At 41.2% G+C, this 27,364-nt stretch overlaps 2 protein-coding genes across 4 annotated transcripts in view; both read left to right on the forward strand.

Moving 5' to 3' along the window:
• LOC127355294 (FERM and PDZ domain-containing protein 1) overlaps positions 1-14,283 on the forward strand; it is a 38,667-nt gene extending 24,384 nt beyond the window's left edge. The window contains exons 7-16 of the mRNA XM_051386023.1: positions 654-758; positions 2,728-2,823; positions 3,320-3,445; positions 3,659-3,778; positions 4,335-4,471; positions 4,739-4,958; positions 5,066-5,248; positions 6,086-6,230; positions 6,341-7,666; positions 8,766-14,283. Of these exons, the coding sequence (XP_051241983.1) occupies positions 654-758; positions 2,728-2,823; positions 3,320-3,445; positions 3,659-3,778; positions 4,335-4,471; positions 4,739-4,958; positions 5,066-5,248; positions 6,086-6,230; positions 6,341-7,666; positions 8,766-12,220 (5,913 nt within the window). The 3' untranslated portion in view covers positions 12,221-14,283. The remainder of the gene's footprint in view (positions 1-653; positions 759-2,727; positions 2,824-3,319; positions 3,446-3,658; positions 3,779-4,334; positions 4,472-4,738; positions 4,959-5,065; positions 5,249-6,085; positions 6,231-6,340; positions 7,667-8,765) is intronic.
• Positions 14,284-15,878: 1,595 nt separating this feature from the next.
• LOC127355297 (multidrug and toxin extrusion protein 1-like) lies at positions 15,879-26,644 on the forward strand. 3 transcript variants are annotated; one of them, XM_051386035.1, is made up of 16 exons: positions 15,879-16,439; positions 18,108-18,209; positions 18,329-18,403; positions 18,558-18,706; positions 18,961-19,003; positions 21,022-21,066; positions 21,156-21,253; positions 21,791-21,888; positions 22,105-22,286; positions 23,330-23,438; positions 23,710-23,785; positions 24,106-24,175; positions 24,284-24,416; positions 24,519-24,613; positions 24,696-24,759; positions 24,884-26,644. In XM_051386035.1, exons 1-16 carry the CDS (start codon positions 16,251-16,253, stop codon positions 25,135-25,137), a joined length of 1,782 nt encoding a protein of 593 aa, XP_051241995.1. In that variant the 5' UTR covers positions 15,879-16,250; the 3' UTR covers positions 25,138-26,644. The 3 variants fall into 3 exon arrangements, with proteins under 3 accessions (XP_051241995.1, XP_051241997.1, XP_051241996.1); XM_051386036.1 differs by having other exon boundaries at positions 15,880-16,439; positions 18,335-18,403; XM_051386037.1 differs by lacking the exon at positions 18,329-18,403.
• The last annotated feature ends 720 nt before the right edge of the window (positions 26,645-27,364 follow it).

A 27,364-nucleotide genomic window follows, 5' to 3' on the forward strand; every position in this document is an offset into this window, starting at 1 on the left:
AAAATATCCATCTTTGTCATGCTTGTTGATGGTAACAAAACATCAAAAGAGTTCAGAACAAAGGCTTGTAAGATTTTTATTATAATCAGACAGTGATATAAGAGCAGGAGGATTGTTTGAGTGTTCTAAGTGTAAATCCCTCAATAGAACAACATCTATTTGATTGCTTGTGTTGTATTGGAAATAGAATAGTATTACTATTACATCATTAATATATTTCTAAAAATGAATGCACCCATCTATATATCATAATAATTTACTCTCTGCAATATTAGACGCTATCCATCTAGTGTACACACTCACTCTTCCCAGACAGTGCAACATACCTATGAATATTATATTCCATGTCTGCCAATAGAGCTTCCTAAGTGTTACACACTGGACCTGACCTCTCTTAGCTGTGATATTGAAGCTAGCAAAATTATTTGAACTACTTCAAGTTTTAGTCTGCAACCAAGTCCACCAAAGAAAGACAGTGTATAAATAATCAAATGTGTTTGGTAAAATGTCTGTATGCATTCATGGATGAGAAAAACAAAAGCAACAGACCATGCATGTTGTCATTTCTCTCATATGAACCACTTCACTGAAAATACATCTGCATCACATACAACCCTGTTTAAATGATAAAAATGCTTATTGATTTCTCCCAGGGCCCAAAGTCATCATTCATCACACCAGAGAAGAGGGCCAAGCTCAGGTCCAACCCTGTTAAAGTCCACTTTGCTGAGGAGGTGGAAGTCAATGGACACTCTCAGGTGAGTGAGAAATAACTCACAACTCAGCTTTCAATCCCCCATCCCTCTCTTTAATGTTAGCTTATTAGCACATTCATTAACAAATTGAAACCATGTGTCTTGTATTGCTGTAGACAGGTATCACCTTTACATTTTTGTGCAATTTGATATTATGTGTTAATACCAGGTGTAAATGGGGTCTAAAATGCGTGGGATATTGTCAGATTCACATATGCTCATAAAATTTACCCCAAAATATTTATTTGATTTGTCTTATTCCTTCAAATCAAATCCAAATCTTCAAGCAGTGTTATGGAGCTGTTTTTCTATGAGTGGGTCTCTGTGTTGTTTATTTAATGTACTCGTACAAGCTGTCACTTGCAAGCATGCATGGGTGACATGGTACACTATTCCACTGATCAACAGGTGGCTGTAACATGCCAAGATAGGTAGCAGTGCACCAGCAGAGGCAGAAAAGAAGAAGACTTAAAGCTAGTATGAATGTAAACTGTGCTGGATATAAAATAATTAAGAATCAGATTTGCAAATGTTTCATGAGGAAGGAAGAAAATTTTGATTGATCAAACCTTTTGATACTACAGTAGTTTCACATGCTGTAAAATGTTATCTATTATTGCCAGATGTACCTTTGCATAATGACAAGGAGTGATGTTTTATAATTGGTCAGTATTATTCCATACTCTTTTTCTCTTATAAGCTTGGCTCTGGTTGATCAGAGTTCACATCCTGCCAGCGGATGTGAAATTAGCTGGATGAGGAAAACCACAACGGCTGGAGTGCCCATTACTAATCACACAGAAAACACGGATCGATATTTGCCTCATCCTCCAGTCCTAATGTCACAATGAGGACAATGAGCATCAGATTAAGGAGAGAGGTAGATGGGGGGGGGGGTTGTTTTAGCCATCGTTAAAAGGGAGAGGAAACAAGAGAAATAGAAGATGGGAGGGTGACATGGGAGGGGTTGTCTAAAATTTGAAAGCTCTCCATTTGAACTTCAAAACATACAGACATCAATGTTGCATTACATCACAGTGTCAATACATAAAAACACTTTCTAAAATGATAAGAGAACAGGGATGAGGCAGAGAAAGATGACTCACCACAGTGAACAAGTTGGGCAGACAGAAACAGGCCAGAGGATATGATGGGAAGCAACATTCTGTGAGCTTAAAATGAGATGAGGATAATCTTTCTCTTTCCTACTGTGAGCATGTTGTAATATGTAAAGCTATTTAACTGTTAATTTGGCTGCCCAGTAATTCAAAATTACAGTATTTTTTGGGTGCAAAAGCAGAAGTGCTTGTGAAATGTCCTCAGATATATTCCAATAAAACAGACTTGTCATTATGTCTTTATGTTTGGCTGAGGTATCAATAAAAATAAAAATGTGAAATGTAAGTGCAATGGAAACGAATAAATCATGATGTGCATGTGACTTAAACATCCACTTAGGCTTCCGTTCCACTGAAGCGACTACAATGGCAGCAGATGGAAACATCAGATCTGTGCAGAGCGATGAGAAAACTGTGAAGTTCCTCAAATTAATGTATTAACAAACAGAAATGTCATATTTCAATTTCCCATCATTTGAGATTTGAATGGCACTCTTTTAATTACAGTCCTGACTTGGTCTGTTTCCCATTAAAAACAAAACAAAAACTAAGTGTGTTATTTGAATTCAACCTTCATTTCAAATCCATATTCTTAAGGTCTGCCAATCTTGCTTTTATCATTTAAGGAATATTGCTACAATCTGTTCATTTCTAAATTGCAGAGACACTGAACCCATTATACATGCTTTCATTTCCTCACATTTAGATTAATGTTACAGCCTCCTAAATTGTACAAAATGCAGCATCTATAGTTCTAACCAGAAGAAGAAAAGCAAACATATTACATCTGTCTTAATGTCTTTACATTGGTTTGTAAACCTGACCCTTCGCCTGACCCCATGTCTGCTTTGCAGGGCAACTCGCTGCTCTTCCTGCCTAATGTTCTGAAGGTGTATCTGGAGAACGGACAGACCAAGGCCTTTAAATTTGAACCCAGCACCACAGTCAAGGTACTATGCAATGATACAGTCCACCATATTGATATCAATTCCTATTTATTACCAAGTTCATTTCGCCTTCATACTGGATACTTAACAACTGTAGTGGAGTTTTGGGGGTTCAGAGTTGACACTGAGGTTCAGGGTGTGCTTATGTAATGGAAGTATTCCCTGTGATTCATGAAGCCAATTTTCATGCTATAAATGTGAATTAATGTGATGTAATGCCAAGCCTGCACTAAGCTTCATATTTAAACATAACCATATATTGTAACTAAAGTGATATTGGATTGAATGTATAGTCTACTTTAAAAGCCACAACTAATGTAATGCACTCTTTCAGGTTTATCAATATTAGACATACTGTACTTGAGCTTCCTAGATTTGCCAACCTTTCTGAACTTGTTTCATTGAGACCTACGGACCTCAGCTCAGCTCACGTCAGCATTTATGTTTCCTGATGTTAGAAAATATTGTCTCTCAAGATGTAATTTTCTCCTTGCATCAGGACATTGTGATGACACTGAAGGAAAAGCTTTCTCTGAGCCGTATTGAACACTTCTCCCTGGTGCTTGAGCAGCAGCACAGCATTACTAAACTACTGCTGCTACATGATGAGGAGAGGATACAGCAGGTATGCACAGTTATTCTACATGTCTCCTCAGTAGTCTACACTACAGCTCCCTTTGGAAGTGGGTTAGATCTTTGACAGTACTTAATATTTTACCTGAATTATAAAATATATAATTCAAGCAAAGTGTGTGTGTGTGTGTGTGTGTGTGTGTGTGTGTGTGTGTGTGTGTGTGTGTGTGTGTGTGTGTGTGTGTGTGTGTGTGTGTGTCTTCAGGTGGTCCAGAAGAAAGAGGCCCATGACTACAGATGTCTGTTCCGTGTTTGTTTCATGCCCAAAAACCTCCAGACGCTACTTCAGGATGATCCCACTGCCTTTGTATACCTCTACCTGCAGGTAGATTGATGAACCTCTAACCCACAGATAAACTCCAGGCTACAGCAGTTTTCTATGTATTGTGTGGTAGGGGTAGAAAATTGATCTAATCAACTATCTACGATCTAATCAAAGTGTTATAACCAGTCCAGTTAGTGCTGCTGTTGACACATTTCTGCATGATGTAAATCAGCAGACTGAAAGGTCAGCTTGTTTTAAAGTGCAGTTTTTCATCACATCTCACCATAGTTTTATTTCTGCCCTGTGGTTCCTTTATTCAATGATTTTGTCACTCAACAAGTAAAACCTGAAATGTAAATTCATGTTGCATGAGTTGCTGACTTGTTGGCTCACCATTATGAAGGAAAGTTACAGTAAGTTCTTACTTTTAAATTTCCTCCTGTTGTTATGGATATTTGTGCTCAGTTGAATAGCAAAAAAGGAAACACTGTAAACGAGACGTAACAGTAGTTTACAAACCATGGATAGTCCTGAAATGTGTACACAACATAAAATTGTTGACATTTTTACAAATTTGTCATTTTTTCACTATGTGTACTGTAACTGTGTGTGTTAGGGGGTGAATGATGTGCTGCAGGAGCGTTTCGCAATAGAGATGAGATGTAACACCGCCCTGCGACTTGCTGCGCTGCACATCCAGGAGAGATTGGCGAGCTGTGGACAGTCACCAAAGACCAACTTGAAGATTATCACGTGAGACACACGCACTCATTTTAAATTATATTAATAACCACTAAATTCAACTATAATTAACACATTTATTTACTCCACTAGTAAAGTATTGTTGTATTGTGCCATTGCAGTCTTGTACCACTAAGCCTCTTGGGTGAGCATCAAAGATGCATTTCAAGATTTCATAGGGATCAAGGGGATGCTATTCCATTGATATTCCTAGATACAGTTCAGCAGTCTTGTACACAAAAACAGACCCTCTCAGTCTGTGTTTCTGTGTTTCTCCAGGAAGACATGGGGCATAGAGAACTTTGTGTCATCCACCTTGTTGAGGAACATGCGAGAGAAAGATCTGAGGAAGGCCATTGCCTACCACATGAAGAAGAGCCAATCACAGCACGACCCCAAGCAGAAGGGCCTGTCAGTCGATCAGGCACGGATCAACTACCTGGAGGAGCTGAGTGATCTCAAGTCATTTGGAGGGAAATCCTTCAGTGCCACCATGATGGTAGGGTTCAGACTGCTTACTGTATATGTACATTAATTTCTTCTTCTCATTCTCTTCTACTCAATTTCTCCTCCTCTGTCTGCCTCCCCTGCTCCCCCACCCTTCAGCTCCAGGACAGGGAGTCCATGGTGACCCTGTTGGTGGGGGCACGCTACGGGGTGAGTCAGGTGGTCAACCACAAACTGAGCATCCTGTCCACCCTCACAGAGTTCACCAGCATTACACGCATCGAGCTGCTGCCTGAATCTGACAAGGTCAGCCTGGTCAAAATATACCTGCAGGACATCAAGGTAAGAGCAGGAATATACACACACACCATCACACATCTAGCACAGACAAAATACTGGAAACCACGTCAAAAAGCACTTTTACTTTGAAGTAACTCAATCAGCATTACAAACACTGCTACAAAGGTGGGTTATATTAGGTTGCGTACCAATTAGCATTATTTGTTCACCCTTTGTTGGTGCAGTTTGTCTGTATGTACCATGTGTTGTGATTATTTTTTGAGACAGTGCCCTTTTACATATTTAATAGGGTTACGTAATTTTGCAAATTCTTTTGAAGCACCAGCAGTTTGGACACAGGAGATTTAGCCACTGTTGAGATCTGGAAGGTCCCGAATCAAACTGCTGACTGCCAGACCTCTTTAATAGCTTAGGAACACTGCTAATTAGCATTGAACTTACCGTGCCCCCCCCCCATTGTAGGTGTGTTTTCAAAGGTGATTAATTACTTTAAAATTCCCTGACCTGTTTACATTATTTTGTGTACCCCCTCCTGTATACAATATGCAGATTTCAGCATGAAAAGAAATAGAACTGCTTTTTCAACAGTATTAGGACCCTTTTGAATTTGAACCGGGTTACTGTACGCTCATTGTTTTTTCCACTGCTAAAATGATCTTACCATGTACTAAGTCCTTGACACACCGGCCCGGGTTTGACTCCAGCCTGCGGCCCTTTGCTGCATGTCGTCCCCTCTTTCTCTGCCCACTTTCCTGTCTCTCTTGAGCTGTTCTGTCCAATAAAGTCATACAGCCCCCCAAAAAGTGAAAAAAAACAGATGTCACTCCCTTGCTTTCCCTGGCTCATCCCATATCATCTTGTCTCCTTTCTCATACTAAGCCCATCACATTGCTGTTGGAGTCAGTGGCAGCCAAAGATATGTCCTGCCTAATAGCAGGGTACTGTCGAGTGTTTGTTGACCCCAACCTCAACATCTTTCCCTGGATAGATGACTCCAAGAAGCACAGAGTGTCTGCTGAGGAAGGTGCAGAAACACATTCATAGCCCAAAAGATTCATACATCCATAAAGTCATGCACCATTATGTCCTAAATAATGAAAAACTGTTTGTTTTTGTGTTGGTGTATGTTCACAGGTTATGTGTCACGGTGTGGCAGCGACTCAGACAACTCCTCAGACTTGGACATGGAACCGCTGGTCGCCCAGGTGTCTCATGATGAGAAGCCCTGCCCTCGTGTCAGATCCTCATCAGACCCAGACGGAAGAAAAAGAAAAGACAGAGACAGAAAGAGAAACAAAGATGGAAAAGAAAAGGGAGATAAACCTTGGGGGGATAAAAGGCAAAAGGAAGAAAAAGATGCTGACACCGAAAAGGAAAAGTCTCCACTAGATAAGAATAGAGAGAGTAAGAATGAAGATATACAGCACAAGGAAGAGACTGAGAGCCATCAGAATGGACAGCAAATACAGATCGAGATAACAAACAATGATTTGGGGGAAAAAGTGGGACAAGAAGGTAGAATAGGTGGTGAAGAGGTGCGAGCAGCAGAGGAGCTGCCATCTGTGTCAGAAGCATCAGATTCTTGTCAGTCTGACTCTCGGGTCCTCACCAGCCCCTCCAGCGACTCTCTTGATGCTTTGGAGGAAGATGACTTAATTTCATGTTCTTCTTCCTCCATTGACCCCAATGCTCCATCACACACTCATGCCCATATCCACTCTCCCCTTCAGCTTCATCCCTACTCTCATAGGCGCGTTCAGCCGCACCTCCTCGCCCCTCCACCAGCTCACTCCCATCCCCTCCACCTCGCAACTCAAGACAGAGGAGGAGGGGGCTACAGAAGGTCAGGCGATGGAGCCGATCCCCAACTTCTCGCACCCGTCTCGCCCTCTCCCAGCTTTCACCACATCCAAAAATGTTCAGGTAACCCTTGCTCTGATGACAGCTCCTTGTGTTTTGCTGAGCTATCCCGCCTTGTGGACTTCCTGCCAAGCCCTCCGGAGGCCAGCGATGATGAGGACGAAGAAGAAGAGCTGAGGAGGAGGAGGAGGAAGATGTTGAAAGAAATGGATGAGTTGGTGAGAAGAGCGGGTGAAGGTGGAAGTGTGAGCGGGGAGGGTAGTTTTAAAGAACATCCACTGTCCCCTTCCCTGTCCTCCCCCTCCTCCCACATGGAGTTTGTGTTTAACTTTGACCAAAGCGACGCTCGCTGCTACTACAAACTCTGCTCCAACATCACCCCTGACAGCGCTCGCAGCCTCCCCCGCCCACTCCAACATAAAGAGGGAGAAAATTGGGAGGAGGTGGAGGGAGATCCGACTAAAGCGGTTGACTTGGAGCCTATCCCCATCCTTCAGCCACCGCCTGGCTTTGGAGACAGCAGCTCTGATGAGGAGTTCTTTGACGCCAGAGATCGCTTCACGTCACCTGAAGACCCAACCTCGGGAGCCAAGCCAAGAGGTGATGTGGTTTTCATTGTGCTCACATGCATTTCTGTCATTTTCAAACCCTGTACAGTGGTGCAAGTACAGGCTGCTTTTGCTGTCATCTAGTGGTTAATGTTTATACTGTCCAAAAGGGATACAACATTCATACAGCAGTGTGATACACATGCCGGGAATGTAGTACACGGCACTTCTGACCACACCTACTGTAACATTGATGCACACTATAGAGCCTTTACAGCTCAGTACAGTCTGGCTCTCCTCCCATAAAATATTTATCCATTTCATCCATTACACTTGACTGTGTATATATTTATTAGTTCAGAACTGGAAAGTAACTAAGAGCATATTCTACTAAGTACTGTGCTTATGTATAATTTTGGGATCCTTCCAATTTTTGCCACTTCTTCTACCTTCACTTCTATACTTCTACTCCACTGCATTTCAAAAGAAAATATTGTGATCTTAACTCCATTTAATGTACTGTATTTGACAGATAGTTACCCAACTACTTTTTATACTAAATAGTTGTTCCCAACCTTTTTGGCATGTGACTTCTTACTAAAGAACAAAAAAGAACAAAAGGACATATATCTTATAGTAGTATAGTAGGAGTAGTGGCTATATTATATAGCCTCACAAGTGAAGCCAAGGGCAAAGAAAGTGTCTAAATGAGTCACTTCTGCTTGTAAAGCTTAATTGCTAGAGCGTAATAAGTTTTTCATAATCCCCTCTCTAATATGGATTTTGGCAAGTGGGCAGTGAGAGGAAAGTGGTTAGAGAGATTTTAGTGATACAAAAATAAGATTTGGAAAAGCTGTCTCTCCCATCCCCAGTGGAAACAACACCCTTGGTACTCATAGTGACATACAACTCACTGTTAGATAAATAAACTAGTCCATGAAATCACAAAAAAAATGTTTTAATTGCAGCTACCCTGCCGGCCCCCTCTGACAAAAACCTTCAAGCAAAAATACAGTGATACAAAACTGGAGGTTCATTTGTCACTGAGTTCATTTGGATTACCTACAGTATGTCTGCTCCCTGCCTCTGTGTACTAATCAAAAATCATTTTGCTATACATTCTGGTCTGAGCCTTGTTTACTATCTTACAGATATTTGCACAGAGATGAAACTGGATTTCCTCAGCACACTCAGTCTCAGTGACATCAGAGTCTCTGTAAATGATGCAGACAAAGATGGAAAAGAGGAAGACAGAAAAGGAGGAGACGAGGAAGGAGGAGGAAGAGAAACATTGTTCCAGCTCAGAAAAAGATCCCGTAAGCGCCGTTCGTACATGGAAACTGATTACACTTCTAGGGTGTCATATCCGGAGCCAGATCCAGAATCAAGACAGGACCTGGTCTCTAGTAGGCTTCATAAGAACCTTTTGGCAGAAGCCAATGATGCACAGATGCTGAGTTCAGATCCTGAACCTTCAGAGCAAACCCAGAATCCCAGTCCTACTGTCTCCTCCCTGGCTCACTCTGAAGGGGAACCGTCTCAGCTCGAGTCAAAACCCATCCTGTCCAAACCCCGCTCGGATGGACCGGGCTCTCCTCGTGGTTTTGGGCCTCATGAGCAGACTAGAGACCCACAGGCCCCCTCCATGTCCAGGAAGCAAGAAATGGAAATGGAACCTGATGCAATGGAATCCAAATCAGTCACAGATCTGGTGAAGGCAGCATCTCCTACCATCACCGTTGTCCGCTGCCGGGTGGATCCTGATGGGAAGGAGTGTGCTGATCGGAGGGGTGATGGAAAGGAGGAAGGGGAGGGACAGGAGGAGATGGATGAGGACAAAGAGGATGGAGAGAAGGAGGAGACAACAGGTGTGTCGGGAAATGGGCCGTTCACTAGTCATATGTTTTTGCCAGAAATCACCGAGGGAGAAGGTAAGGGGAAAGAAGAGAAGAAAGAGGACGTGAGAGGGTCCTCATCCAGTTCAGAGAGACCACTCATAGGCGCTGAAAGGCAGCCAGATGCCAACACACTGCCTACATGTTTGATAGATGTGAATAAAAAGAGCAGCAATGGCCTTCTGGGAGCCTATCTGATTGCCCTAGAGCAAAATTCATATGCAGAGGAACATATGTTTGAAGGTGTGCGTGAAAATTTAAACCCTCCATCATACTCACCACCACCCCCTCCACCTTCATCCCCTCTTCCTCCAACACCAGTTGTTCACAAATCCCAAAGTGACTGTTTGGTGAGGGAAGAAGAGGGAAGCAAAAACACGGGAACCTCAACCAAAATGGCTTTATCTAATTCTGAGGAGACGCCACTTTGCCAACGAAATCACACTATCAAAGCACAATTATGTTTAGAAGTCACCACCTGTGTTCATGAGGAAGAAGCCATCGGTATTGTTAGTTCTACTATGACTGCTAGTGATGAAGTTACTGACAACACCAATTCGGACAGTGTTTTCGATGATGATGATGAGGTGTGTAATTCCTTAAATTCTAATGCAAGTGACAAGAAAGATGACTGGACTGTAGCTAAAAAGCATAGCCTCAGTGCTAATTCAGCTACAGCAGGTAAAGGGGATTCTCAAATGACTATTAAGTCTCTTTCCAACACAGTCAACTCTGATTATACTCGTGCTATTAACTCCATCACTGCAAAGCTTGGAGCCGCAACAAGTGTCACATCTCCTACATTTAATTCAGGTACTAGATTGAAAAGCGAGGTTACACATGAAAGTGCTTCATGTTCGAATCATAATGTAAACAAACCCAGAAGTGATTCCACCACGCCAAGTGTTGAAGCTAAGGATAGTTTAGCTAGTCCTAGCGTAGCAAAAGCTATCACAGCCACGATCCACAATCTCTCCAAAGAGCCTCTCTCTTCAACTCACTTCCTCTTCCAGACCTGTTCCCCTAGCATTATGGGCCGCTTGTCTGCCTCCACACTGAGGGGGAAGATTCAAAAGCTACCCATGTATTTATCGAGATCCCAGGAAACCCTCAACCAAGCTGGGGTAGGGAATGTAGCTCAGAGTCCTGCTGAGGACAACCGTAGGGACAACGTTGAGATCACCGTCACAGATGTTCATGACGTCACGCAAACAATAGACTTTGACATGGTCACCACTGCAGAATCAGTGGAGTCAGATGATTCGGATGCAACGGTTACAGGATCAGAGGTGGATGGGGAGTTTATTATGGAAACAACCTCAGAGAAGAGTTTTCACTTTGTTCCAGAGGCGAAGGAAGTAAGCTCTTCATTCCCTGTCCAGACTGAGCCCAAACCCCAAGCCCAAAATCAGCTTCTGTGCACTGGACTTATCAAGAACACACCAGGACCGATAACCGAGCCTCCAGTCTCAATCGTGAACAGCCTCCAAAGAGACACTTCGGGCCTAAAGATGGACACTCCTGGCCCTGTAAAAGATGCTTCACCTTCTATCCCCCCTCCAATAGTGGTGACAACACAGAATCTAAATGGGCCGGGAGTCCCTTTTCATAGTCAGTCACAGAAAGGAAGACGAGCCAGTAGTGACAGGCCTTTGATGGGTCTTTGTAAGCCTACAGGGCAGAATTCAGACTCTCCAAATACACTTTCTTCAGGCTGCAGGGTGTTTACCATCTGTGAGGATCCATCCCAGACAAAGACCCAAGCCGAGGTGGGGACTACCCCGCCTTTGAAGTCTGAGTTTGGCTGCAGTTCTGTGCTAGCATCTGGATGTGAGTCAGTTATGGAAGGGGTGCAGATGCCACTGGATGCTTGTGGGTGCCCAGCGGTCTACACCAACTGCTTCAGCGGCGGGGACAGCTTTGATGAAGAGCTGACTGTCTACGAGTTCTCCTGCCGCACACAGAGCAGTGGTGTGACTCAGACTTCTGGAGCAGGTCTTCCTATCATGACCTCTCCACCTGTTCCCTCCTTTCTCTCCACATCCTCCACCCACTCTCCCTCTTTTCCACGCTCCATCCTTTTCTCCTCCTCTACCTCTGAGCTCAGCCCTCTCCTCTCACCACTGTCCGATGCCTCTGACCGTTTCCTGTCTCAAACGCACAAGGACACCATCAGTCGACTAGGCCAACAGTGCTACCCAGAACCCCCAACAGGTTTCCAAGTACTCCGTGTAGATGTGGACCAGCTCCTTTCCATCCTGGAAAGTAGTGGTGCAGACAAATCTGTGGCAGGCCATGGAGGTCGCCATCTGAGGGACACCTGCCCTGCCCACTTTACAGAGAACAAGCGGGTGCTCCAAATAGAGGCCCGGCGGCTGATGTCAGGCTGCCAGAAGGTGGTGGGAATTGGACAGAGCCCAGAGGAAATGCTTCTCTCCCTGGCTGACAGTTTCCGGACCCTTGTGGAGTTGGCAGGTATATGCCTCTGGTTCTCTGGTTGCGATAGGTGTGACCGCAGGAACGCCGAGGCAGTTGCAGGTCTGGCAGATGTGGCCCGCTCATTCAGGGACTTCTGTCTAGCAGCGGAGCGAGCCAGCAGCAAGCGCAGCTGCCAGGACCTGAGCACCAAGCTGTTAGCCAAACAGTGCACCGCGCTCACCGCCTCTGTCTTCTGCCTCACTCAGCTGTTCCGCACCCTCACTGCACTATGAGCGGATCACAACCTCTGAAGTCTTTGAAATGACCTTCAAGCAACCTGTGGCATGTAACCTCAGATACATGAGGTCACCAGTGAGCCCACAGCTACTGCAGATGTGAGCAGAGTGTGACCCAGGACAGTCATGTTTAGGATGTGCAGTAGAGAGCTCAGTGACACACTGTGTCACTGAGCTCCATGACACCTCAAATGATCACAGAAACTCTCAACATCATAGAGCCAGATTGAGATCGTTGAGTGCATGTGGTTACTGACTATATGCTGTGCACGTACTGTAGCCCACAAACCAAACAGTCAGCCAACAACCAGACTGTAGAGTGGTGCAAGCTGCAAAAGCAGAATCTGCTTGCATTCCAGTATTGAGGAACTGCTATACTTGAATGTATTTTATGTTATCTATTATGTTTATTTATGTATTAATTTATTGAATTAGTGAGTTACTACAATGAGCAAGTAAGGAATGTAAAGACAAGAAGGAAGACATTTGGAAATGTTTACAGGCAAAGCTTTAAACAGAGGAGTAGTGGTGTGTGAGAGTAGTGGGCCTTTTACACACACATACATAAGCACACAACCTCAAATACACAGAGTGAATCAGTATTTGATTCCGATCATACACAGGCCTTTGACTGACTGACCATGTGGAGATAAGAAACACTGCAGTTTACTGATACTTACATATCTTTACATTGCCCAGGCTGTCAGTGAGGACTTCTTTGAATGTTACTGTTTACAAAACCAAAAACTAGAGTGAGAAATTATTTCACCAAATCATAGAAATCAAGCCTGAAGCTGTGTTTGCCATTTTATAAATCTAGTAGCAGAATGCTGATGTATGCGCATTACGTGACTTTATGAAACTGTTTGGATGAGTCCTCTGCACATTCAATTTGTTGTCATTTTGCACAGACATTTGGTATGATTTATGGCAATGTAATACATTTGCTAGCTTTTCTCTAATTTATTTGTTAACACTCTTTCACCACCTCCAGTTGAAACACCTCCAGTGCATGGTGATGTGGCTGTCAACCACCGGTCTTTTCCATACATTTATTAAGTTTTTATATTTAGTACTAAACTGTCCATTAAGAACAGGAATCTCCATTCTACAGCAGACTTAGGGTCACTTCCCAATAGATGTTTTTAGTATTATACATAGTTTTATGAGAATTCTAGCAACTTTAAGTTTCCTGCATTCTGCAAGCTTTTCATGATCATAAAAACCTGCACACCTCTGAGCTCTGGGGACAGTCAAGTAGGAAGTAGACTACCATGTCCCTTACACTAAGTGCATTATTACTACAGACTTCCCAGTATAACCACAAATAGTTATAAATCAGTGACTGAAAACAGACACAGATAGCCCAAGCAGTGCAGGATTACAGTATGTGGCATGTTTGCTATCTGTATGTGCATTTTCAGCTTCTGATTGACGTATCGAGTGGGAGGGTCTCAGAGAACAACTGACCCAATCATTGGTTGACAGCCTTTCATTTGAACTCAACACATTCGTCACAAAATCATGTACAACACTGATTAACGCAAAGCTTATTATTGTGGATAAGCTGTTGTATTACAGCATTTTCACTTGGAATGTTTCTTAAAATAAAAAGGACTGATGCACACTGGAACTGCATGTTCACTGGAGAAATTAAAGTTATCAGAAATAATTTCACCACTGCAGTACTGGGAACACAATTTATTGCAAACAGTGTTTCTATATATATTTATAATGGCAATCGAAACACTTTATTTGTTAACTTGTCCTGTTTGGTTCCCTGGTGGTTGCAACAGAATATCATTTCCTGTATTTTATTCCCAATTTGCAGCAGAGAAGAACTGATTTACCTTTACCTTGATCTCCTTGAGAAAATTGCCCCAAACAAATGATGGAAAACTTTTTTAAAAATCATCATCTGTGCTCACAAAGCATGCTGTCATAAGCCATAAAATGCATTGTTGTTTCATCAGGGATTTTATCTGTGAATGACTGAATGATGATGTCTGCTCTTGCTTTGTAATGCTCAACTCCCACCATTAAAAACAATGTCAAGATTACCGCTTTATGATTTCTTTATTGCTCTCACGTGTGCCTTCTTTGCTCAGTCAGCAAAACAGCCTCAAGGACAGGTTCATTTACTATCACTTTATTCCACAGCACAACCAGAAGGTGTAGTTTCCAGAACCACTGGGGGGAAAAGTATGTTATTAACGAGAATTTTAAAAAGTGGTTTTGCGAAACCAAAAATAGATTAGTACACTGTTTACAGAGAGGCCTATTTTTACTGAAACTTTAATTGTTAATTTATTCAACTGTTCAAATTCTTCTATTTCTGCAATGTGAGTCAAAAAAAGAATTAAGAAATAGCAATTTACACGCTGATTTGCTACACTTCTTTACTCTCTTTTTCTATGAAATGACAACCTTTTTATGGATGGTCCATTATGAACACAGTCAGACTGTAGGTCATGGTCAGTCATTAAAACATCCATCACATCACATTTCTCATACATCATTCTCTACACTCTTACTATGCTATACTATAAATACATTCTTTACATTTTTTCTTAAATTGCATTAAATTATTTTACCACTAGAGGGCAATGATACTTTATACTGTCAGTGTCTCTCCCAGAGCATTGTTCATTCAAACAATCTACAGTATGAACTGGGTACATTCCACCTGCGAACGAAGATCATGTGATATGACTGAAAGCTCCAGAACAGCTTCTAAATATGACCTTGAGATTGCTTTGACTACCTTCTGTGTGTTTAACAGAGAGAGTGTGCAAACTCACAGATAGCTTATGAACCCAGAACCTTACTGTAAGGTGCCACTGCTCACCAACAAAGAGCTTGAGAGACAAAGAGAGACACATTATACACCTGTTTGCATGTACAGGCAATGTATTGCATAACTTAACATTTCCTGCGTCTGCTGAAATGGAAGCAGTCTAACTATGAGAGTATTCTCAGTGTGTTCTGCAAAAACAACAGTAAATACCAAGAAAGTGAATTACGTTTCCCCTCACTTAGTCTTCACAAGAACCATTTATATTTTCAGTTACCTTAGAATGAGACGTTTTTATCTACAGAGAGAGCGGGTCCTCATCTATGGACGCAGCCATGTTGAACCACCATTTTTTACAGTAGCCCAGAACGGACAAACTGACTGTAGATAGGGCCTTTCATGTTTTTGTGAGTTTTGCAGCCACTGAAGTTTCTCCTGCACGCTCCACAGGCCATTCCCAGGTCGTCAAATAAAGACACGAGCGGTGTTCAGTTAGTAGCAATCTGCAACTTCACCACTAGATAGTTGCATACTGGACCAGGACTGGTTTCCAAACTATTTGTGATGTCACAAATCATGCTGGTAGGCCCTGCCTCTTACAATCAGATGTTCAATGAGCACAGAGAAACTTTCCACTTTCAGCAGATGAATGTGAAATCATCCCTCCATGGTCAAACTGCACATACAGCCTTCTGCACAGTGAAAGAAGAACAAGAAGAGAAACATGTCTGAGTGGGGGGGGGGGCTTTAAAACTGGCACAAGGAACATGATCCAGTGAGTAAGGAAGTTGAGCCAGGACCGCGTTGGTCTCGTGATGTAGCCGTCGCCCGTCAGCGTGACGTGGCCACAACCATGAGGAACGGCAGTAGCGTGCTGATCGCTGTAAAGCATGGTTGTATATCAACACCGCTGATTACCGAACAAGACCGCATATAGCATCACCATTAGAGTTGTTATATAACATCCGGCACGTGCTCTGTTATCAGAATCACATTATAACATATAAGGCCCAACCTACGTCAGATCCGTCACATGATCACAACCCGTTTCGGTCAGAAAGCGCGAGTCTATTTGTGAGGACAGCACAGCGTCCACCCCGCTGGCACACACACTGGGCGGACATTGGTGAGACATGTCCCGTGACTGCGGACGGGGTCTATCGGAGGCGTGAGAGCGCAGAGCGGCTCCACAGCTCAGCCGGACGGTACATTTAACGCGCGTCTGTTGCGGGTATGGACGGCCCTGCTGCTCCAGCAACTACAGACACTGAGGGGGGGGTCGGAGTCCTGACAGCCGCTCAACCGGCTCCTTCTGTTCACGGCTCCGGCTGCCGCTCTGGCCTGAAGAAGCGCATCCGAGGCTGTATCCCGTTAGACTACCGGAATGAGATAGTCCAACTCCTCAAACTAGCGGGACCGGTGGTAAGATTTCATATTGTGCAGGGCTTATTATATCCCTTATTGATCCGCCGTAGGGAGAAAGTTTAAACAGCACAGGGGAATGTAGGGCAAAAAGTAGAGAAGAGTAAAAATACAATAAAGTATAATAACATAAAAATATTATAAAGATGAGAATATATAGCTACACTATGTAAAATATGCAATAAAGGAATGTGGTGTGCAAAAAATATTTTAAACAGTGTATAACAAAGTAATCAAAAAGTAGAGCACAACAGGCAGACTGGCACTGCTCCCCTCCACACTGATAATGAATTGAGCTCTGTACTTCTAGCCCAAATTGTGTGAATAACAATACTAACACACATTTGTAACCCTCATCTTAGAGAGCCATGTGTTAACATCAGGTAATATAGGCTCTGCGTTTGGAAACAACGACATCTACAATATATCTGTTGTGCATGAACAGCATCTTAACTTATTTATATATCCTAAAGTTAGATTACATACATCAGGATTTCATTTCAAACTGATTTTTTTCCTTAGGCACGTTTTTTGTAGCTTACTGTCACATTGTTAAATCATATACACTGATCAGCCAGAACATCCTGACCCCCTGGGCCCCCTGGTGGTCCAGTCCCATACCAATAATATGTGATCCACTGTGTGTTCTGACCCCTTTCTATCAGAACCAGCATTAACTGTTTCAGCAGTTTGAGCTACAGTAACTCGTCTGTTGGATCGGACCACACGGGCCAGCCTTCACTCCCCATGTACATCAATGAGCCTCGGCCCCCCATGACCCTGTCTCTGGTTCTTTTCCTTCCTTGGACCCCTTTAGATAGGTACTGACCTCTGCAGACCGGGAACACCCCACAAGAGCTGCAGTTCTGGAGATGCTGACCCAGTCGTCTAGCCATCGCAATGTGGCCCTTGTCAAAGTCGCTCTGATCCTCACACTGCCCATTTTTACTGTTTCTAACACATCAACTTTGAGGACAAAATGTTCACTTGCTGCCTGATATAGCCCACCCACTGACAGGAGCCATGATAACCAGATAATCAGTGTTATTCCCTTCACCTGTCAGTGCTCATAATGTTGTGACTGATCGGTGTATGTACCAACCAACTGAATGTCTCGTATGGAAATGTTGAGTTATTTTTTTCCTTTTTTATAATGATATTATAGTCAGATATTACAGACCAGAATTCACCCACTATGTAAGGAGAACCTTGTACCTTTTGTCAAACAAGGTATTTAAAGGAACACTAGCAGTGTTTAAAGCTTTAGAAAACTTGGGAGTTTTTTTCTGAAACAGGCATACGTATATATGAAAAATAGTTTGCAAAGCACCTGAAGTTACACAAAACATCAACAAACGGTCTATTCTGACTTTTCTATCAGAAGTCCAGATGCTAGGATAGTAGTGGTGTTTCCTACGTCTGCAAATGAATCCAAGAAGCCCTCAATGCATCACATAATCACCAATCCTCATGATTTATGGTATATAGCAGTAAAGGTATTAAAAGTAGTACCATTTAGCTTTACCACCTTCAAACTAACATCTAACAACTGCATGTTAATTGTGTATAAGATGAGATCTGCCACAGGCGTTCACACAGTGTGATTTGAAGTTTCATTGACAACTTATGTTTCAACTAAACATTTTATTTATTTTCTATTACTTCCAGGTCATTTCCCAGTTGATGGTCTTCATGATCGGTGTCGTCAGCATGGTGTTCTGTGGTCACCTGGGGAAAACAGAACTTGCAGGAGTATCTTTAGCAGCTGCGGTGAGGAGAAATGCTTTGGAGCCATGCCTGTGTTTATACTGGCATCCCAGCCTGTTTGCTGGTTTTTCCATATAAAATCATACCTTTGAATTTGTATTGATTGATAATGTTGTGGTCAGTTGCAGGTGGTTAATGTCACTGGTATTTCCATTGGCACTGGTTTGTCATCAACGTGTGATACCCTCATATCTCAGGTAGTGTCCTCACCGAAGGGTGTTCTTTCCCCTTAAAAGCAGCTCAACAATGAGCTTTTGTATCAAGTTTGTTTTCTTGGCCTATTCACACCTTTGCTTAGTAGTGTGATCAGTGTTGTTTAACTCCACTTATTTATCTGCCTCTTTCATGCAGACGTATGGGAGCGGTAACTTGAAGCGTGTTGGTGTGATTCTCCAGAGGGGGATTCTGATTCTGCTGCTGGCCTGTTTCCCCTGCTGGGCCATCCTCATCAACACTGAACCCCTCCTGCTCGCTGTGAAACAGAGCCCAGAGGTGGCCAGGTCAGTCCCAGTGGTGTATTTTTATATAGAGATGGAGTGTACATAGGAGTTGAGGATGGAGTCAGTGACTGCGTTGCTAACGGCTAGATCAGAAGCAGCAGTACTGACTCGTCTTAATCACATGTGGGGATTTTAGCCTGCTGTACAGAAACCTCTACTATTTACCAATAACTTCATATGTTACAGATCCATTATATACAGGATCAGTTCTACATGTTTTTCACATACACATTGTTTGTCTTTTTGTCATGAAGTCTCTCCCAGCTGTATGTGAAGATCTTCATGCCTGCTCTGCCGGTGAGTTTTCCTTCATGACTACCTTAAACTCGCTGGCTTCACAGCAGCTGGAACCGTAAGAATGGAAAAGGACATCTGCAGTTACGTCACATTACACAAACTGAGTTTGCTGAATGGGGAACCCATTGCATGTGCATGTTGCCGGTCATTGTGTGTAATCAAACTATTTGCAAGATCACATCAACACATGTGTACATTGACAAAGCAGTCCCGTGTTGCAGTTGCAGTATACAATATTATCATGATAATCATGTAAATATGCTTATTACTTTTGAAATAGAACTAAAACATACTGGCACCTTACATTTTGTTAAAAAAAACAACACATGTTTATTGCATCACAGACAGGACAGCTCATCTCCTTCTTTATTTTAGAATCTTTTTTGGGGGGGATAAAACGGCAAGCCGAGCCTTTAGCCATGGTGACAGGCTTAGGATTTTGGAATGACTGTAAAGATGTTGGCTCCTGTTTGTCCCCTTGTTCAAAAGAAATCAGGAAAGCAGTAGATTTTATGCTGGAGAGCTAAACAGCTTTTTCAAGTCAAGCCATGTGAGGATATTCACAATTATCACGATAATGGAAATTCAAAACATAAAATTTATTTTGGTGTCTTTTATAGCAATAACATTATGTATCGTCCCATCCCTAATCAGGTTACAGTTACAAGAAGTGTTTGGAGGAAAGGTGCAACTGTTTGAGACACAGAGCTCCAGTGGTACCTACAAACATACAGTACATACATTTGGTCGCACAGTTTCACTTAATGTGAGATCCTGAAAGTGCACATGTATAGTCCACAGTTAAAAATTGTTAATTTGTCAGTTAATTTAAGTTATAACGTCTGGACAATTTATTAACCAACTGGACATTGGGTACTGACAGAAGGGTTTCATGACATTTTCCAAAATCTCAAAGTCCTGTGCATGACTAGCTGTGTAAGGTCATAATGGGGTGTACTAAGATCGGGCTTTGCAATAGTGATCTTACTGACAAAATACTAGCAAGGAGTTGATCCAAGTGTACTTGGAAATGTAGGCTTTGCCCAGCTTGCTCAATAAAGTTTAAATGGACTTTCTAGCTTAAAGTATGATTGAGTAGATAAAAGTTGAGTATGAATAGTTGAAAAAGAGTGCACAACAGTGTCAGCTGAAAGCTAAACTGCATTGCTTGAACAATTGCTGGGAGCTAAACTGCATTGCTTCACTAAGGAGAATTTAAGTTTTGTTATTTCTGTATTATGATGTTGTAAACTAAAAAAAGTCACTTCTTAATATCCCCTGCTGTCACTCTAGTGCTGAAATCAAACAGTTACAACATACCATACACGGATCACATATTTTGTGAGGAGTTAATGGGCGACGCATATTTAAAACTGTTGATTTACCTGCTCTGTGCTTGTAATACCTCCACCAAATAACGTCTCTTTCTCTCTCTCTCTGTTTCTCTGCAAAATACGACATCAAGTCCCTGACCATTAATATACCAGGCTGCCCACCAAAGTAAATCTATTTGTGTCAAAGATTGAATAACTTTCCTGTGGAATGAAATGAATGCGTCAGCTCAACGGCTCTTCTGATTGGGTTTATAGAGATCGCATGATCAAACTAATGAGAAATAATATCGGACAATTACTGTAATTTCTACATTAACCAAATGGGTCTGTTTTTGGTTAATCCTGTGAAGCAAATACCTTACAAATCAATGTATTTTAGCACACTGCTCCAATTTTACCTTAAAGCAGTCCTGTTCAATAATCTGCAACAATGGCACATGATACACCACTAACTATTTAAGGGTTAGCCAAACTTATAAGAAACTAATCTTTATTCTATCACTGTATGTTGTCTTATATCCTGGCTCTACATTCGACAGATTGTGATAACTTATTGACTATCTGATTCTGATGAATATTTTAGTCAAATTTTACTTAATCATTACTCTCAAGATCAGATTGGCTCCTTTGCTGTGCCAAATTAACACTGCTGAAATTTCACTTGTGTCTGTTTTCCTTCTGCAGGCAGCTTTTATGTACCAGTTGCAAGGGAAGTATCTTCAAAATCAGGTGCAAAGCTACAGATGTTAAATATTGGCTGAAGCACAGTTATTACAACTAACATTAAGACTAACAATAGGTTCTGCTGTGGTTTACAGGGAATTATGTGGCCTCAGGTCTTAACTGGAGGCATTGGAAATGTCTTCAATGCACTCATCAACTACATCCTCCTTTATCCTCTGGAGTTGGGGGTCGCGTAAGTTTTGCATCATCATAATTATTTGTTAGAGCTTAATTGTTAGTGTACTATAACAGTCAATCTTTAGATCTTTCAGACAAGCATTATCACTGTGCTGATGATTATAACAGCTGTAAAAAATATGAAAAATGCTAAATTACACTTTGGTTTTTGTACAGATTAAAGGAACGAGTTAGAACGTGTTAATTAGTGAGTTTTAGAGGGGCTGGTTGGTGGATTTCCCTGTCCCTTTAATGTAGATATTTGTTTATTATTTATAAATAATCTATATCATTAAGTAATTTTCTTTCACAGTTCCCACTAGGATTCTCTGTTGCTGCCAGTGTCCGGGTCGGGAATGCTCTTGGTGCAGGAAACATTATGTGTTAGAGCTTAATTGTTAGTGTACTATAACAGTCAATGTTTAGATGATTATAACAGCTGTAATAAATATGTAATATCCTAAATGTTGATATTTCTAAACAAAATAGTTATATCTTCTTTTTTTTCTACTCTGGTTCTAAAACCTGCTGGTTCTCCCCGATACTACTGAAGTGGATCAGCTGTAGCCAATGTGATCTCACAGTATTTGCTGGCTTTGTTCCTATATGTTTACATCTGCTGGAAGGGTCTGCACAAGGCCACATGGGGAGGTGAGTTTTTTTTGCCCGATTTTGACCATGACATGAGTTTGATGTTTAAATGTTTTTTCATTCTAAACTCAGCTACAATAATTCTGTTGTACTGTCCAATACTTTATAATCATGATTCATCATTCCTATCTCTTACAGTGCAGTAATATTATTTTTTATAAGCATTCCAGTGTGTCATTTTTTGATAAATTTACCTTACACACATTTGACCCACAGGTTGGTCACTCGACTGTCTGCAGGAGTGGGGTCCCTTTGTCAAACTGGCCATTCCCAGCATGCTCATGATTTGTCTGTCATGGTGGATATTTGAAATAGGAGGATTCCTGGCTGGATTGATAAGTGAGGTTGAGCTGGGAGCTCAGTCCATAGCATACCAGCTGTGCATTGTAGCATATATGGTAACTCCTCTTGCAATTAGACATGCTAATAGTGTGTTGGTTATTGCTCCCATGAAACAATCATCACTTTTCTTTTGGGATGAACTGCAATATTTAAAAAAATATGCAACAAACAACCCACCAACTGGCATCAGATTTGGATTCTGATTAGTGCACAGAAATATGTGTGATCAGCTTTGTCCAACTGCGCCCACTTTAAACCAATTGGAAAAACTCAGAAATGCATGTGAAATAACCGTTACATTTTGACAGAAAACTCTGTGTTAATGCAGGACCCATAGCTGATAGTCAGAAGCAGATAAAGAAAATAGGTTTTCCTTCCTTCAAGTTTAAACATGGGTTTAAAAATCTTTTGTGACAGTATAATTGCATTTTAATGGTCATTCTATGTTTAGTTTGACCCAACTATAGCTGAATGTCTATTTGTATCTTCCTGTAATTTGTTCTTTGTGTAAGTAGACTGAGGACAACTTATACATTCAGAGTCAAATTCCTTGTGTTTTTACACATACTTGGCCAATAAAGATGATTCTGATGCAGCAGTTTGACAGTCATGAAAAGGCCAGGGGCAAATATCCATGCAATATAATTGTTAAATGTAATGCTACAGCACAGAAAAAGGAACGGAGAAAATAATAATCTCAATTTTGGCTCATAAAAGGTTACACAAACATATGAACATGACCCCCCATAAAACCACAACATGTTATTTTTACACTTTACACTCCTCTGGAGTTGGGGGTCATGTGACTCTTGCATCATCATAATTATGTGTTAGAGCTTAATTGTTAGTGTACTATAACAGTCAATCTTTAGATGACTATAACAGCTGTAATAAATATGAAAAATGCTAAATTACACTTTGGTTTTTGTGCAGATTAAACAAACAAGTTATAACGTGTTAACTAGTGAGTTTTAGAGGGGCTGGCTGGAGGATTTAGTTAATGTTCCTTTAATGTAGATATTTGTTTCAAATATCACCTAAAATAGTGTATTTATGCAAAAATAATCGATATCATTAAGTAATTTTCTTTCTTTCACAGTTCCCACTAGGATTCTCTGTTGCTGCCAGTGTCCGGGTCGGGAATGCTCTTGGTGCAGGAAACACAGAGCAGGCCAAGCTATCTTGCAAAGTCCCCATTGTGTGTGCATGTAAGAATCAATGCAAGTTGCCGGCATTAGAACTACAGAAAGTCATCAAAGTAACGAGAACACACATTTTACTTGGGCCAGTGATATATGAACTATTATATTTAGAAAATATTTGATATATTGGACCAAGTGTCACATAAACATAAAAAAATCACCTTTTAACCCTATAAATAGAAATACAGTAGTATCTGAAACACAGGCTCTTGTGGTCACTCTTTCTTTCTCTTTGAAATTTCAACAGTTCAATTCTTTTGTTATTGTTCCCAAACAGTCATTGTTGCATGTGTTGTTGGAGCTAGTCTCGGCATCGCCAGAGGAGTTATTGGATACATTTTCACCTCAGAGCAGTGAGTAAAGTCTGTGACACAGTATCCTTCACTTCCTTGCACTGACAGAAATTTTTTAAATGTCATCTAGACTTTTGTATGTAAACTTCACACTATGATGAAAGCTGCTCATCCCATTTTCCGCCAGTCTGCCAACTAGATCCTGAATCTGAGCACCATATACGCTCTGCTGATTAAAGACAAAGTCGATGATTACAACATCTTATTCACATGCAATTTTAGTTTCAGCAATCTCTTAGTATTTTAATGTTATATTTCAGGTGTGATAGTCAGTATACATTTTTTTATCTAACAAGAATCTCTGTTTGCATCTTTTTTAGAGACATTATTCAGAGAGTTGCTGATGTCATGCTCATATTTGGTTTCATGCATGTTGGTGATGCCACTGCGGTGAGAAGCAATGCACAGTCAACTTTTCCATGCATGTAATCCATAAAGAGTTTTAATACATTTTGGCATAAGATGTGATTTGACCCAATCTGTATTTGATATGATCAGGGCGTGGCTGCAGGTGTTCTCAGAGGAGCAGGAAAACAGTTGATTGGTGCTCTGTGTAACCTGGTCGGATTTTACTTCATTGGCTTCCCCATTGGTGTGTCCCTGATGTTTGCAGCCAACATGGGGATTGTAGGTAAGACCAAACTCATAAAATGCATTACCATGTCTTGTGCCCCCCTCCTTGTCAACTTACATTAAGAAAAGACATTAAAACTCTTCTCCCATTTCTGTGTAGGACTGTGGATGGGACTTACCATTTGTGTGTCATTGCAGGCGATTGTTTTTATCACAATTTTGTGCAAACTTGATTGGAAAAAGACTGCTAAAGAGGTGGGTAGCTAAATCCTGTTGTCTTAAGATGTATCTGAAGTTAAAACACCTATCAGCAACTGTTCTTAATGTCCCTGATCAGGCCCTTGTGAGAGCAGGAGTCCAAATCACAAAAGAAAAAGAAATGGTTGAGCTGGAACACACTGGTAAGTTCAGGCACTTCCTTCACTTTCCACATTCTCTATGATTATGTGAAACATCCCTGCTTTAAGTCTTGCATGACGGTTTTGTGTTAATAGTAGACATTCCTTCTCAAATTCAAACCTCTAGACTCGAATCGGAGCCGGAGCCAGGGCCAGGTCAGTACTACTCTTTCCAGCTCTGTGAATGCTGAGGAGGATGACGCAGACCTGCGAGTGCATGATTCAGGCCACAGTCCACTACAGTCCACTACCACTACAGTGGGAGATGTTCTGTCAGTAAAGCAGCTGCTTTTACGGCGTGGCCTGACGTTACTTATCATGATCTGCATCCTCGTTGCTGGAACTGTAACCAGCAACTTGCTGGTTAAACTGCTGAAATGACTCATCCTAATGGCTCGGAAATATTGTTAACACTGAATGTCAAAGGGCTGCAAAGGACTGAGTGTCAAAGAGATTCACCTTCCCAGTCTGTGCAGCTTCCAGTCACTCTCAGCCTTATGTATTGGCTTGCTGGTCTGTCTAACTCTGGCTCTCAGTGACCCCCTCACATTCGCACTTTTCTGCTACAATGCAAATGATGGGAAGCCACAGTAGGTGACTTGTGACAAGTCAAAAAGCCAAAGAGAACTATATTTTTTTTTAAGCTAGCAGACCAAACCAGGGACAAAATGCATGCAAATTGTGGACTTGCAGCATGGTATGCACATGTTGCTCTGAATGCTTGAGTTACATCCGTCTTTTTTTTTTCTTTATGTTAGCCATACAAACTGTTCTGCTTAAAGCAGTTTTATGTACAATCTGTTAACTATTGATTGATATCACCCACAATGCAAGTCGACCACTGACAAAGGGGTTGCCGAGATTTGGGTGTGTTACATGCTAGTTACACGGAAGCCTCGATCTAGTAAGCCCACTTCTTCCTAAAACCACAGCATTTTTTTAATTTTCAAACTTGTAGTCTTCAGCCCCAACCGTCACTGCCTCGATCACTTGAGGCAGTATATTAGATTTCATGCAGTTCCCTCAGGGGCCATGAAAGGCTTTATACAATAAACCTTGTAGTTAAAATCAGCACAAATCTGAGTGAATGGGTGGAGTTCCTCAGGGAGCAATTACTGTTCCACTTAAGTCAACTAAAGTTTAGTAAAAAACATTCTTTATCATAATTATGATGACCCCAAATGTACTTATCTGTACTAAAATAATAGTCTTTGGTCCCAAAGAAGAAGGACTGAGTATCAGTACTCATCTGAAGTCTCTGTCACTAAAACCTAAATCAGAAATCTTGTTGCAGTTATGACCTAAGACTTACATTTTAAAAGCTACCACAAGACATACTGGGCAGCTGATTGATTTAAGATTTAAATACAAATGTGTAAAGGCTGCATTTAGTTTTGCTGCATATATCAGAAACATCTTATAATTAGTAAGAATGATATAATATTTTTGTATAAATCAAAGTGAAAAATATGTTTTGGTGTTGCTTTTGTTTTTATATCGTATCTGAAGATCTCACAACTATTTGTTTTTTGTAAGTTTATATAATGTCATTTAAACAGTTAAATTGGATGTGTAATGTAAAGCTTGTCAAAGTCAATGTTCCTTTGAGTTATGTGTTACTCTGAGTATGAGCAAGGCATTTCAGCCTCAACACTTTAAACTGAGCTTTTCTGCCAAAACATCATAAACGTGTTTCTTAAAGAAGGCTAATTGGGAAAAGCCTGATTTGTAAAATCAGCTAAAGTGTAAATCCTTTCACCATAATAAAGAAAACAGAGATGTGAAGAGAACACAGCATAATTGCCAAAGAATAAACATAATAAAAGTATAATGCAATGGATGAAATATTGTACAAAACCACTATATTAAACTAAACCAAAAAATTTGAGACGAGATGACCTCTGTGTCATTTAACTCCACTGTTGACTCAGTTTCTGCCTTCCTTCTACGTCATCTCTCTCTGCACTGTAAAAAAGGATATGAGGTTTTAGTTGCCTCAGCTCATTTCCTTTAATCAGTTCAATTAAAATGTGTAGTGTACTTGAAATATCAAGTTTTTCTGCGCCCAACTAATCAGTTCAATCAGAGTTGTTCAGGCAACATACATTTCTTAGTTGACTCAACTTATGTACGTGTGGCCCCTGCAAAAGTGCATATGCAACCCCACACAGCCAACAAGGGCTATACACCTCCATGTGCCACAATAAACGTACTTTTCGGATCAGGAGGAGGAGGATCAAGGTAAGAACACACTTTTAGCCTGCTTGTATTATCAAAATGCTTGTTTAATGCTTGGTTAAGTATTGTTAGATAGATAAATTAGATAAATGTTACACTAGATTGTCAAATTAAACCTGGCAGCAGCTGTTTTTAGTAACATAAGATTTTTTACGGTGAACTTCAGAATGTGTGTAATTTTTAGTTGCTGTAGTTAGTAACATGAACAGTAGTAATAACAGTAGCTCAACTATGGATTTTGTGCATCATATCTGAGTGTGTTACGGAAGCCGTAAGCAGTCATGCATTCATACATTTGACTTTGTTTTCCTAAAATAACAAGATAATTAATTTGAGATCTCGAGATAACAAATCAGATATAATAGGCCTG

Source organism: Dicentrarchus labrax, unplaced genomic scaffold, assembly GCF_905237075.1.
Source record: "Dicentrarchus labrax unplaced genomic scaffold, dlabrax2021, whole genome shotgun sequence".
In the NCBI taxonomy this organism is placed as follows: domain Eukaryota; kingdom Metazoa; phylum Chordata; class Actinopteri; family Moronidae; genus Dicentrarchus; species Dicentrarchus labrax.

Coding starts and splice junctions, on each gene's coding strand:
- LOC127355297 (XM_051386035.1), top strand. CDS start 16,251: ATGGACGGCCCTGCTGCTCCAGCAACTACAGACACTGAGGGGGGGGTC. Junction 22,287..23,329: donor TGTGCATTGTAGCATATATG/GTAACTCCTCTT, acceptor TTTCTTTCACAG/TTCCCACTAGGATTCTCTGT. Junction 24,760..24,883: donor GGTTGAGCTGGAACACACTG/GTAAGTTCAGGC, acceptor TCAAACCTCTAG/ACTCGAATCGGAGCCGGAGC.